At 43.5% G+C, this 14345-nt stretch overlaps 1 protein-coding gene across 1 annotated transcript in view; it reads right to left on the bottom strand.

Annotated features, from left to right (window-relative positions):
• The window catches only part of LOC137432284 (SH3 and multiple ankyrin repeat domains protein 2), a 910319-nt gene that overhangs the window by 540849 nt on the left and 355125 nt on the right, over positions 1-14345 (bottom strand). Inside the window, 1 exon segment of the mRNA XM_078782990.1 lies at positions 10116-10283. Coding sequence (XP_078639116.1) covers positions 10116-10283 — 168 coding nt within the window.

Here is a 14345-nt window from a genome sequence, read left to right as displayed (position 1 = left end):
AAAGGTGGGTGGAGGTTATGTTTTCACCTGTGTGTTTGGCTGTTTGTCTGTTTATGTGTTTGTCTGTCTGTGAACAGGATATCTCAAAAAGTTGTGGATGGTTTTGGAGGAAACTTGGTGGAGAGGATGCGTGTGCAACAAGGACAAATCGATCCGATTTTGATGAATATCCCAATCCATTTCCGGATACGAGAGTTTACATTTTCTAAGTGAGTCGTCACCATTGAGTGTTCAGGCCAAAAAACAATATATAGCATGATATTTCAAAAAGTTGTGGACGGATTGCGCTTAAATTTGGTGGACAGGTTGGGGGTGTGACAAGGAAGAATTATTTCAATTTTGGTGGATTTGAATCCGGATCCAGATATGAGAGTTTAATTTTTTTTTTAGTGATTCGTCACCATTGAGTGATAAGGCTGAAAACATATATATATAGTAGAGTATAGTGAGTGTATATATATATATATATATATATATATATATATATATATATATATATACACATATATATACATATATATATATATATATATATATATATATATATATATACATATATATATATATATATAGTATATATATATATATATATATATATATATATATATACATACATATATATATATATATATATATATATATATATATATATATACTATATATATATATACATACATATATATATATATATATATATATATATACTATATATATATACTATATATATCTTACTATAATTCACCAAATGTCTGTCTGTCTGTCTGTCTGTCTGTCCGTTCGAAGGTACCGTAAAAACTGCTGAACCGATCGCAAAGATATATTGGGTGAGTAATCCTGGGATCTACAGGAGTAAAATAGGCCTATTTAGTTTTCCCCAATTTCAGCTTTGGTCTCCAGCATTCTCAGGTTTGGGCGTTCGCATAACGTTCATTGTGACGATGTTCTCATTGTGACGATGTTATGACGATGTATGTGTTCACGGTAGTGTTTGACGTGACGGTGTGAACGTAATTTCGTAATGTTTTTCGTTTCGTAATCCTTTAATGAACGTTTAATGTTTAATGAACGTTTAATGCCCTTTGATGTCCAGGGCCGCAAGCGCGCTACACTGGACGGGCCAGCGTGTACCTTGCCCTACGCCGTCATGCTCGGGTAAACCGCTGAGCCGCATCCGTGATTGGGACTGGGGCTTGAGACAGTATCCCACGAATGAGGAATTCCCAGTCAGCGCGAGTCATCAGCTCACGTTGATTAAGTCCCTGCCCTTTGTACACACCGCCCGTCGCCACTACCGATCGGACGGTTTGATGAGATCCTCGGATCAGCCCCTGCACGGGCCGTTCTCGGCTCGTGCCGGTGCACCGAAAAGATGAGCAAACTTGACTGTCTAGAGGAAGTAAAAGTCGTAACAAGGTTTCCGTAGGTGAACCTGCGGAAGGATCATTATCGGGACAACATGAGAGCGAGCGAGACGCGAGACGTACGTGGTACGTGATCGTCAATGTACTGTTTCGCCATGTACCATTTAGATTTTGATGATTTGCGTGTGATACGATTCAACGGATGTTTATATGAATCGTTTAAAATAAAAAAGCCTTCAATTTCTGATATTTTGCCTTTTCATTTGGGCTTCCCAACTGAAGCCCCGCCCATAGGGCAGGTACTGTTGCTACTCGCAGTGTGTGAAATTGGGGCATATAGTTACCAGCCATTTGGGCTGGTAACTTTTGAGAGTTACCAGCCCGAAGAAAAAAGTTACCAGCCCGAAGAACTGAGATGAAAATAAGGACTCAAATTGGTGCATTTTAGGAGTGTTCAGGAATAAACTCCCGAAAAACCTAATAGCAACTATTGGTCTTCTCGAATAATTAAATTAAAAAACACTAGTGAATAATATTTTCATGACACCAAATACGTTTTATTGTCAGAAAAGTGAGGAAATTTTATAAAAAGTTTGTGCATAGATCGATCAACATGTGCAGGACAGTCACAGTTGATAACTTGATGGTGAGTTAAAGTAATACAAAGTTGAGAAAAACGAGGTATAGTAGTCGGTCTATGATCTATCACATTTCTTGTTAGTTTTACATATCTTCCACGGCAGCCTGTAAGTCCTCAATGTCATCCAGAACCACGTCTTCGCAGTCAGTGTCAAGGCCGGACTCATAATCCGACTGTTTGTCAGCTGCTGATATTGGCTCCGGCAGACCAGCTCCCTCAGGTTCACCACCTGCAACAGCAGCAACATCTATCTCCGTGACCTGATCCCGCACCAGCTCTGGCAACAAGCTGGCCCCTGCTCCGCTCCGGGTGAAGTTGGGCCTTCTCGTTCTCTTGGAACAGCTGTTCCAGAAGTTGATTGCTGGCTTAGGCTCAAAGTCGGTGATGTCCGCAGATTCTAGTTGGATGCAGAGAAAATCCGACATTGTTGTTGACTTGAGCCTGTTCCTGAGATCATTCTTCATGATCTTCATTTGTGAGAATCCTCGCTCACATTCGGCCGAGCTGGCTGGCAGTGTCAATATCAGGTCAATGACTGCCAGGATGTTGGGGGCACACAGGCTGATAGGAGTCATTCACCTCTGGCCACTGCAGATCTGTGATTTTCCGACTGTTAAATAAATAACTGTTAAATTTGAGGGAAACATGCATTTTCAACAGAAAAAAGTCGATTTTAAACGAAAGTGTAGGGCAAAATCTATCCAGACCTGCTGGCAACTCAATAAAGATACCGGCCCGGGAAAAAAGTTACCAACCACGAGCTGTCGGGCTAATTTCGCACACTGGTTTGCTAGTATAGATAATAGATATAGATGTCTAGATATAGATATAAATATATAAATATGGATATAAATATATAGATATAGATATAGATATAAATATACAGATATAGATATAAATATATAGATATCGATATAGATATAGATATAGATATAAATATAAATATACTAGCAGAAGTACCCGGCATTGCCGGGTGGGGGAGGGGAGGGGAGGGGAACGGGGAGGGAGGGGAGAAGAGGGGGGGGGGAGAAGAGGGGGAGGGGGAGGGGGGGAGGGGAGAAGAGGGGGAGGGGGAGAGGTGGAGAAGAGGGGGAGGGGGAGGGTAGAGGGGAGAAGAGGGGGGATAGGGATGGGAGGGGGAGGGGGGTGGGAGGGATGGCAGGGGGAGGGGGGAGGGGGGGAGGGGGGAGGGGAGGGGGGAGGGGGGAGGGGGGAGGGGAGGGGGGAGGGGAGGGGGAGGGGGGGAGGGGGGAGGGGAGGGGGGAGGGGGGGAGGAGGCATATAGATAGATAGATAGATATAGATATAGTCACGTGAAAAAGTAAGCACACCCCATGTAAAGTTTTGACTTTTTCAACATATTTCAACATACAGCTATTTGATCTTCATTTGAACAATATTGATAGATAAAGGTGATATAATATAACAAATATCATGAAACATTTACATTTTGTAGTCCATTGTATAATTTAAATAAACATAAATGCAAATTTCGCATGTGGAAAAAGTAAGTACACACCTGCATTTATCACTACTTCAAATACCTAAAATTAGAATCAGGTGCACCAGCTAAGGTGCAAATGATGAGAACATCGTTCGAGAGGATCTTGGAGGAACCTGTCTTATTTAAACCTCAGACATTTAGTTTGGTTTGCTCTTTGTTGTTGAAGTGTGTGGCGTCACCATGCCTAGATCAAAAGAACTCTCTGAGGCCTTCAGAAAGAAGGTTATAGATGCCTACGAGTCTGGGAAGGGATTTAAAAATCTCCAAACAATTTGAAATCAATCATTCGACTGTTCGGAAGATCATCTACAAGTGGATAATAATAATAATAATAATAATTCATTTATTTTGTATAGCGCTTTTCCAGAAGCCCAAAGGCGCTTTGACAGAGTGGCAAACATAATGCATAACAATACATGAAAACAACAATTGCAAAAAGACAAGAATCAATAGGGAAATATTTAAAGCAAAAGGAGGGAGAAGGAGAAGAGATAGTCAGGGGTTAAATGCTGTGGGTTGAATGTTGAATGCAGTGTTGAACAGGTGGGTCTTTAGTGATGTTTTGAATGTGGTGAGTGAGGAGGAGTCTCTGATGGTGTGAGGTAGTGAGTTCCAGAGGGTGGGAGCAGCGATGGAGAAGGCCCTGTCCCCCCAGGATCTGAATTTGGTCCGGATGGAGGGGGTCAGGAGGTTGGTACCAGCAGAGCGGAGGTTGCGGGTGGGAGTGTGTCTGGAGAGGAGGTCAGCCAGGTAGGATGGGGCCAGGTTATGGAGGGCTTTGTATGTCAAGAGGAGGATTTTGTACTGGATTCTCTGGGGGATGGGGAGCCAGTGAAGCTTGTAAAGGACGGGGGTGATGTGGTCACGGGTCCGGGAATGGGTGAGTAGACGGGCAGCGGAGTTCTGAATGTATTGGAGTTTATTGGTGATTTTTGAGGGTGAACCATAGAGGAGGCTATTGCAGTAGTCCAGACGGGAGGTGATGAAGGCGTGGATGAGGGTTTCTGCAGCCGTGGAGGAGAGGGATGAGCGGAGACGGGCAATGTTTTTCAGGTGAAAGAAGGCTGACTTTGTGATCTGTTTAGTGTATTTGTCGAAGGAAAGGGTTTGGTCAAAGATGACGCCAAGATTCCGGATGTGAGGGGAGGTGGATACTGGGATACCGTCGATGTTGAGGGCAAAGTTATGGGTGGATTTTGTGAGCGTTTTTGGGCCAATGATGATTATTTCAGATTTATCACAGTTAAGCTTGAGGAAGTTGATTTGAAGCCAGGATTTTATTTCAGTGATGCAGTTTGTCAGGATAGAGTGGGTGTCGGTGGAGACGGACTTGGTGGAGATGAAAAGCTGGATGTCATCGGCGAAGCAGTGGAATTGGAGACCATGACGGCGGATTAAGTGACCGAGCGGGGACAGGTAAAGGATGAAGAGGAGGGGGCCAAGAACTGAACCTTGGGGGACACCTTGGGGGAGGGGAGCAGTGGGGGATTTGCAGTTATTGATGGAGATGAACTGGCATCTGTCAGAGAGGTATGATTTAATCCAAGAGAGGGCAGTGCCGGTAACGTTAAAGGTGGATTCAAGTCGGGTGAGGAGGATAGTGTGATCGATGGTGTCAAAGGCAGCGCTGAGGTCGAGGAGGACGAGAATGTTGAGGTTGCCAGCGTCAGAGGAGAGGAGAAGGTCGTTGGTGATTTTGAGGAGAGCAGTTTCAGTACTGTGGTTGGAGCGGAATCCGGATTGGAATGTTTCATACAGGTTATTGGCAGAGAGATGATGTTTGAGTTGAGTGGCTACAGCGCGTTCCAAAACTTTTGACAGAAAGGGTAGGTTGGAGATGGGTCTGAAGTTGTTTAGGGTGTCAGGGTTTAGACCAGGTTTTTTTAGAATGGGGGTAACAGCAGCAATTTTGAGGGAAGGTGGGACGATGCCTGTAGACAGGGAGGAGTTTATTGTTGCGATGATAAGTGGAGAGAGAGCAGGGAGGGAGGCTTTGACAAAGCTGGAGGGGATGGGGTCAAGAGTGCAGGTGGCAGTTTTCATTCCTATGAGGAGTTCAGAGAGGTCAGTAGGGGAGATTGGGGAGAACCGAGACAGGGGATGGCAGGACAAGGGGGGGCAGGTGGTTGGAGGGGGAGCGGGTGCGGCGGTGGTCAAGCTGTTGTAGATGTTGTCAATTTTGCGTTGGAAGAAAGAGAGGAAGGAGATGCAGTTGTCTACTGTGAATGACTGGGTGGTGGTGTTCAGGGGGCGGAGGAGTTTGTTTATTGTCGAGAAGAGTGCTTTTGGGTTTCCGGAGCCAGAGTGGATAATTTGAGAGTAGTAGGCAGAGCGGGCGCGGGAGAGGGCATCTTTGTAGTGTTGTATGTGGTCCTTGTAGGCTTGGGAGTGAACTGTGAGACCCGTTTTATTGCGGAGTCTTTCAAGTTGGCGAGCACGAGTTTTCATCAGGTGGAGTTCAGGGGTAAACCAGGGAGCAGAATGGGTGAAAGAAACTGTTTTGGTTTTTACAGGTGCAAGCTGGTCAAGGCAGGAGGAGAGAGTGTGGTTGTAGTAGTCAGTGAGGTCGGAAGGGGTGTGGAGGTCAATGAAGGGAGAAGTGGACATTTTTTCAGAGAGGATGGATGAGAATGAGGTAGGTGAAAGAGCGTTTAGCTTACGGAAGTTGATTGTGCGATAATGCCTTGGTGTTGGGGCGGGGATGTTGATGGTCAGAGTGATGGCTAAGTGGTCAGAGAGGGTGAGGTCGGAGCCATAGAGATGGTGCAAACTTAATCCAGTGGAGCAGACAAGGTCCAAAATGTGACCACGGATATGGGTAGGAAAGTCGACATGTTGAGTGAGGTTAAAGCAGGTGAGTAAATCAGTGAAGTCAGTGGTTATTGTGGAGTCAGTGGAGTCCATGTGGATATTGAAATCACCAAGGAGGAGGATTGAGGGGGAGAGGGAACATAGCTGGGTCAGAAAGTAGGAGAAGTCAGACAGGAATGATGGGTGTGGTTTGGGAGGGCGGTAGACGACAGCCATGACTGACTGCGTGTGACCAGAGAGTTTTAAAGCCAGGTGTTCAAATGATGGAGCAGATGAGATGGAGATGAGGTTGGTCTTGATGTCTTGACGGTGGATAACGGCAATTCCACCACCTCGGCCCTCCGAGCGTGGTTTATTGACGTAGGAATATCCATTGGGTGTGGTGAGGTTAAGTGTGTAGTAGTCCAGAGGTTGTTGCCAGGTTTCGGTGAGACAGAGAAAGTCCAGTTTGTTATCCAGGATGTATTCGTTCAGGATGAGGCAGGACAAGATTCTAAACAACTGCCAACTTGTTCAGGCCAGGCCGCCCCAGCAAGTTCAGCCCGAGAGCAGACCGCAAGATGCTGAAAGAAGTCTCGAAGAACCCCAGAATGTCATCACACGACCTACAGGTAGCTCTTGCCACTGTTGATGTCAAAGTGCACGAGTCTACCATTAGAAAGAGGCAGCACAAATTCGATCTACATGGGAGGTGTGCCAGGAGGAAACCTTTGCTGTCCAGAAAGAACATCAGGGCAAGACGAAAGTTTGCCAATGAACACCTCGGCAAAGACCAGCACTTCTGGAACAATGTGCTCTGGAAAGATGAGTCAAAGGTAGAGCTATTTGGTCACAGTACCAGAAGACAAGTTTGGCAAAAACCAAAGACAGCATTTGACCACAAGAACCTGATACCAACTGTAAAGCATGGTGGTGGAAATATTATGGTTTGGGGAAGCTTTGCTGCATCAGGGCCTGGGCAGCTCACCATCATGGAATCCACTATGAATTATGCATTGCACCAGAGGGTGCTTGAGGATAATGTGAGGCCATCTGTCGGAAATTTTAAGCTTAACCGAAGGTGGACCTTGCAACATGACAATGACCCTAAACATACCAGTAATTCCACCAAGGAATGGCTGAAAAGAAAGAAATGGAGGGTTCTGGAATGGCCAAGTCAAAGCCCGGATCTAAATCCCATCGAGATGTTGTGGGGGGATTTGAAACGAGCTGTGCATGCAAGAAACCCCTCAAACTTCACACAGCTGAAAGAATTCTGCATGGAGGAGTGGGCAAAAATTTCTCCCAGTCGATGTCAGAGACTGGTAGACAGTTATAAGAAACGCCTACTTGAGGTTGTTTCTGCCAAAGGGGGCAATACCACCTATTAGAGCCAAGGGTGTACTTACTTTCTCCACAAGCAAAATTTGCATTTATGTTTATTTAAATTATACAATGGACTACAAAATGTAAATGTTTCATGATATTTGTTATATTATATCACCTTTATCTTTCAATATTGTTGAAATGAAGATCAAATAGCTGTATGTTGAAATATGTTGAAAAAGTCAAAACTTTACATGGGGTGTACTTACTTTTTCACATGACTGTAAATATATAGATAGATATATAGATATAGATTATAGATACTAGTGAGGTACCCGTGCTAGGCACGGGTGGGAAGCCAGAAGTAAACAGACAATGCAGAAACGGCGAATGCTAAAGCATGAAACCAATAAATTCCACATCCTGTAGCACCTTCAGTCGCACGTCAGACATGGACAGCAAGTTCGTGAAGGACTTCCATGAAAAACATACACGTTGGCAAACAAACGGGTCCGTTTGTTCCATACCAAATCAATGGCGAATCTGCATTTGGTGATCCGCGAATTCACGTTTAGAAAGTAGAAACCGTCACGGCATTCCGTCATTCACTTGAACTCGATATCTTTTTTCATTCCAAACAGCATAACTCCAATCACAAATGAAATAACATTAATATGAAAAATAAACTTTCAACAACATTCGTGACAGAAACAAATTTTTAAATCCTGATGTGAAGTTCCGTACGGTTGGGTGAATACAATTACGAATTCAAAATCGTAATTGTATGCACTCAATTCCAATCATCAATTGATATTTCAACAAAACGATTAACACGATTAACGATTTAACATTACGATTGAATGACGGTTGTATTTGGATATTATCAAACCCGCACATTGCCGCCATCTGTCCACTTCCGCATTCGCGGCAGGTTCATAACAGTTCATTAACAGGTTCATTACGCCTAGGTCCCCCGTCGGTGAAGTGATGTGAGTTGACAAAGTGGAAGACGCAAGGCGGCCATCTTGGATTTTAACGTGGCGACCCAATTTTCAATTCTTCCTTATGCCTAGATACACCCACACACCAGATTAGAAGTTGGTACTTCGCTTATTTTTCAAGATATTCCACTCACAATGTTCAGACATACATGGCGGCGGCCATCTTGGATTTTGACGTGGTGACCCAATTTTCAATAGCTTTCTTCCTTATGCCTAGATACACCCACACACCAGATTAGAAGTTGCTACTTCGCTTGTTTTTCAAGATATTCCGTTCACAAGGTTCAGACATACATGGCGGCGGCCATCTTGGATTTTGACGTGGGTTGCACCCACACACAAAATTAGAATTTGGTCCTTCGCTTACGCACGTACGCACGCACGCACGCCTGCACGCACGCACACACGGACACACGGACGGAGGGGAAAGCCATAGCCCCCTTTCGCGCCGCCATGCGACGGGGGACAATTACGAATTCAAAATCGTAATTGTATGCACTCAATTCCAATCATCAATTGATACTTCAACAAAACGATTAACACGATCAACGTTTTACGATTTAAGATTACGATTGAATGACGGTTGTATTTGGATATTACCAAAGCCGCACATTGCCGCCATCTGTCCACTTCCGCATTCGCGGCAGGTTCATAATTCTCATCAACATCTAAACAGTATTTGTAGAATTTCAATAAATGCCACATCACTGTTCATATCAGTAAATATTATTCCATCGTGTTTGGAAAAACTGGAAAATTGGAAAATTGGAAAAACAATATAGCCTATTTTACTCCCAGGGGTCCCAGGAATACCCACCCAAAATATCATTGCGATCGGTTGAGCCGTTTTTGCGGTACCTTCAAACAGACAGACGGACATTTGGTGAATTATAGTAAGATAAATAGATAGATATATATATAGATATAGATATCTATATATAGATATAGATATAGATATAAATATATAGATAGATATATAGATATATATGGCGGTTGTGGATGGATATTGACAAAACTTGGTAGATGAGTTGGTTCGGCGACAAGAACAAGCCGATTAGCTTTTGGTTCAGGTCCGAATCCAGATCCGACCTATCAGTGGGATACAAAGGTAAACTGTTCAGTCTGGTGGTATGCTCTCTACCGAGTGTGTTCTAGTTTCCTGTATTTCGGTTTATATTGAGTCTATGTGAACGTGCGTACACATGATGCACTTACGCATGAGCACACGCACGTGCGGGGATGTAAAAAATAAAATAAAACACACACACGTGTATAGACAAAATGAATCACTGCACCTGAAGCGTTAGGCCTCTGCAAAAAATTGTATCACAAATCCAGGAACACGAGTTGATATTAATCTAGAATCTAGAAAAATCAGTGTAAGCTAGGGTATGGACATATGAGCATACATGTTTGTTTGTAGATGTATGTCTGTCTGAAACAGATTGTTGTTTTGAAGTACAAGGAAGTTTGAAAACTTCTCCACTTCTCACCTGGTGTATCTCATGCCAGCCATTCTCATCTTGACACTCGAGCAGAGCGTGGTCTTGGAGTAGGAGCTCACAGCACCGCGGATCACCACCAACCACCGCTGTGTGGTAGGTTGGGCTGAGTCCACGGTTGTCTTTATAGTCTGGAGACGCGCCCAGGTCGAGCAAGGTCTGTGAACAGCCACGTCACGTCCGGCTTGTTTCTGCAGTTACGACATGAAACGACACAGAATTTCGAAAGTCCTGTTTTACATCTCTGTCCAGCGCTGGATTCAAAGCAAAAGCAATTGAAGCGGCGAAACAGGCAATTATTTGGCTCAGATGCAGCATGGCATGATGCTATCAGAAGGATATGGAGTGTGGACAACGATGAGCAGTGTCACCTACATTCACCTTTTAAATCATTAAACATGGTGTAGCAACACCTGCACTCACCTACAACTCAAATGCCACAAAGGAAACCGAGCTTGTGGCATGTTATGATGTGAAGTCCGAAGAGTTATGCGTTATTGGAAATTCTCGGCCGAATCGCAAAGCCACGAGGCTTCATCCTTACCATCGTCAATGGCCAAAGTAATGTCGTATGACATCAGAAAACTCCGATGGCCTTTGGCCTGCCGCAAGCTGTAAAACGAACTTTTGTATTGTATTCCAACTTGAAAATGAAACCTGCGATGAAGAATTGTGATTTATTGGTTGCTGCTATACGGAAAGACATGGTTGGCATTGAATTTTTGAGGTTCTTTCTTTTCTTCAGTGCCAGTAAGTGCAAAGAATGTTCTTTGATGGTACCTCAGGCTGATGGTGGAGCTGATCCACAAATCAAATACAGGACAACGACATTGGTTGACACTGGACAAATCAACAGAGCGTAAAGGATTTTATCCGAGGATACAGTGTCGTCATCAGATATGTGTTCAGATGAGATTTATTCTCACCTCAATGTGGAAGTCTTTTCTGGTCTTCATATCTACAGGTAGTGGGCAAAGAAATGGAAGCACCAATGCAAATTCACTTAATATGGTGTTGGGCCACCACGTGCGGCCTGTTTGCTCCTTGGCATAGAGTTCACCAGAGTCTGGAATTCTCCAGGAAGGATGCAGCACCATTCTTCCACGAAAAAGTCAATCAACTCACACCTGTTTGACGGAGGTGTGAAACGCTGTCTCGGGCGTTGTTCCAGAATATCCCATATAAATGCTCGATTGGGATCAGATCTGGTGATGGAGAAGGCCATGACATAGGGATACCATCAGTCTCATGCTCATCAAACCATTGGGTGACCACACGCGCTCTGTGGATGGGGGATTTTGGGGGTCTCATTTTGCAGCCATGCTAGCCATAATCATAGGCAACCAGGCCTGTGCAGCATTGCGGCCCTGCGTTCGCGAAGCGAAAAGCGAGGTTAAGCATTAAGTTGCATATGTGTGCAGTGTGCCATGTGACGTGTGCCGTGTCTGCATTTTAAAAATTCATTTTCTCGGCAACAGTTGGTCCAATTGACATGAAATTTTTTTACCATAGGAGGGCCTCCTCCTGTAGAATATTTAATGATCATTATAACGTCATAGGTCATGTGTTACAGGCGCCATCTTGGAAAATTTTGCACCTCTACATCTCTGAAAACACTCCATGGAAACAAAAATGAGACCTGGCTCATTGTCAACTACTCCCCATGTGGAATAACATATGTTAATGATGATGTCATCGGTGCCTTCGTTATGGCGTCATAATTCGACAAATACAACACTTATCTATCCGATCATTATTACATTTTTTTCAGCAACTGTTGGTTTGATGGACACTAAATTTTCACAATAGGAGCACCTCCTCCTTTAGAATAATTTAATGCTAATCATGACGTCATAGGTCATGTGGTACAGGCACCATCTTGGAAAAACCGAAAAATGTAGCACCTCTACATCTACAAAACCGCTGCATGGAAAAAATTGAAACATGACTCATTGTAAAGACCTCCATATGGGGAATAGGTGTTGTTAACGATGACGTCATTGGTGCCATAATTATGACTCATAATTCGACAGGGACAATGCTTAGTCTGATCAGTTTGAAATGTATTGAGCGTGATCTATGCAACAATTATATTAGAGAATATAAATTTATGATGTCATCGCTCACGTGGTCTGGCAGCCATATTGGATCAAAGAAAAAAATGTTCAAAAACAGAAGAGTTGGCTCGCAACAAGTTGACTGCGCAGGGTATTCTATGAATACCAACGAGTTATACATATCCCTAAGCATGCTGAAATGTCATTTGCTTAATTAACACATGGGCCACACCTATGTGGAAGCTGTTGCTTGGTTTCCTTCATTTACCTCGGTGTTTCCAAATTTTTTTTGGCCACTACCTGTATATCCTAATATATATTTTATAATCTGTTTGATTTCGAGTTTAAAGCTTGCTCCCCCAGCTCTCTCTCTGGGCTCTGAATGAATGAATGAATTCATTCATTCTCTGGGCTCTGTCCCCCAAATATTCCTACAGGTCACACAAAATCTGCCAGCAACCCTCTTATGGTTAAACTGCGAAAGACTCTCTGCTCACCTTCACTCCTTCATTCCTCTTTTCTCCCGCCTCTGGAACAAACTCCCTCACTCTCTTCAATCCCACTCCTCCCTCCAGGTCTTTAAAACAGCTGTTCACCACCACCTCTTATCTTCCCCCATCCAAAACCTTCATCTATTCTACCCTCCTTAATTTCACCCCAGATCCACTTTTTTGAAATACCAACTTCTTTCCTGGAAGTCCTAGCAGTGTCCATGTGTTTTTTTTACCTCTCCCACCACCCCCCCCCCCCCTTCCCATGCCTCCTCCACCCAAGCCTTCTCCCTCCCACAGATCTCCCGATGTCCCTGCTCTCAAATGTTGTGTTTGTGTGCTTCCCCTTCTCTTCCCATCTTGTCTACCGCTCCCCTTATTATATGTTTTATGTGTCTGTTTGATTTCTTTTGTGTGATAAATGTTAGCTCTTTCACGAGCCTCGATCTTGTATTAAAAAAAAGAAAAAAAAAGATAATGTGTTCCATGTGTGTGTCATTCAAATTCATGTTATAATTAGATGGTATTCATAGAATACCCTGAGCAGTCAACTTATTGCGAGCCAACTTTTCTGTTTTTGAACATTTTTTTTCTTTGATCCAATATGGCTGCCAGACCACGTGAGCGATGACATCATAAATTTATATTCTCTAATATAATTGTTGCATACATCATGCTCAATACATTTCAAACTGATCAGACTAAGCGTTGTCCCTGTCAAATTATGACGTCACAATTATGGCACCAATGACGTCATCGTTAACAACACCTATTCCCCATATGGAGTTCTATATAATGAGCCTTGTTTCAATTTTTTCCATGCAGCGGTTTTGGAGACATGGAGGTGCAACATTTTTCGGTTTTTCCAAGATGGCGCCTGTACCACATGACCTATGACGTCATGATTATCATTAAAATATTTGAAAGGAGAAGGTGCTCCTATGGTGAAAATGTTGTGTCCATCAGACCAACAGTTGCTTGAAGAAAAATTAATAATGATCAGATAAGTGTTGTATTTGTCGAATTATGACGTCATAACGAAGGCACCGATGACATTATCATTAACATATCTTATTCCCCATGGGGAGTACTTCACAATGAGCCAGGTCCCAATTTTTTTCCATGGAGTGGTTTCAGAGATATAGAGGTGCGAAGTTTTTTCCAAGATGGCGCCTGTATCACATGACCTGTGACGTCATAATAATCATTGAAATATTCTACAGGATGAGGATGAAATATTCTACAGGAAAACCGCAAAAACCTATGGTGAAAATTTCATGTCAATCGGAGCAACGGTTGCCGAGAAAATGAATTTTTAAAATGCAGACACGTACGGCACATGGCACACATATGTATGCTTAACCCCGCTTTTCGCTTCGCGAGCGCAGGGTAATTAAACTGAGGATGGATGGCTTCATACGAGTTTCTCCAAGAACATTTCATAGCGTAGCATATGTGTGGAGAACGAACAAATTGGCAGCACCTACAATCGCTGCAACATGGAGCGACCACACCCAATGACTGATACAAGCTTGGCAAAGGATGATCTTGCAGTGGAATCCTGTGCTCCTGGTCAATCATCCAGCATAAAGACTATGCTAGTATGCTATCCTCCAAGGTCTACTTTGATGACACAGGCACACCAAAATGAAGTAACGAGTGACATCTATCAT

The sequence above is a fragment of the Myxine glutinosa genome, chromosome 8, assembly GCF_964187855.1.
Source record: "Myxine glutinosa chromosome 8, kmMyxGlut1.1, whole genome shotgun sequence".
Taxonomy (NCBI): domain Eukaryota; kingdom Metazoa; phylum Chordata; class Myxini; order Myxiniformes; family Myxinidae; genus Myxine; species Myxine glutinosa.
This window is presented reverse-complemented; position numbering and strand designations above follow the sequence as displayed.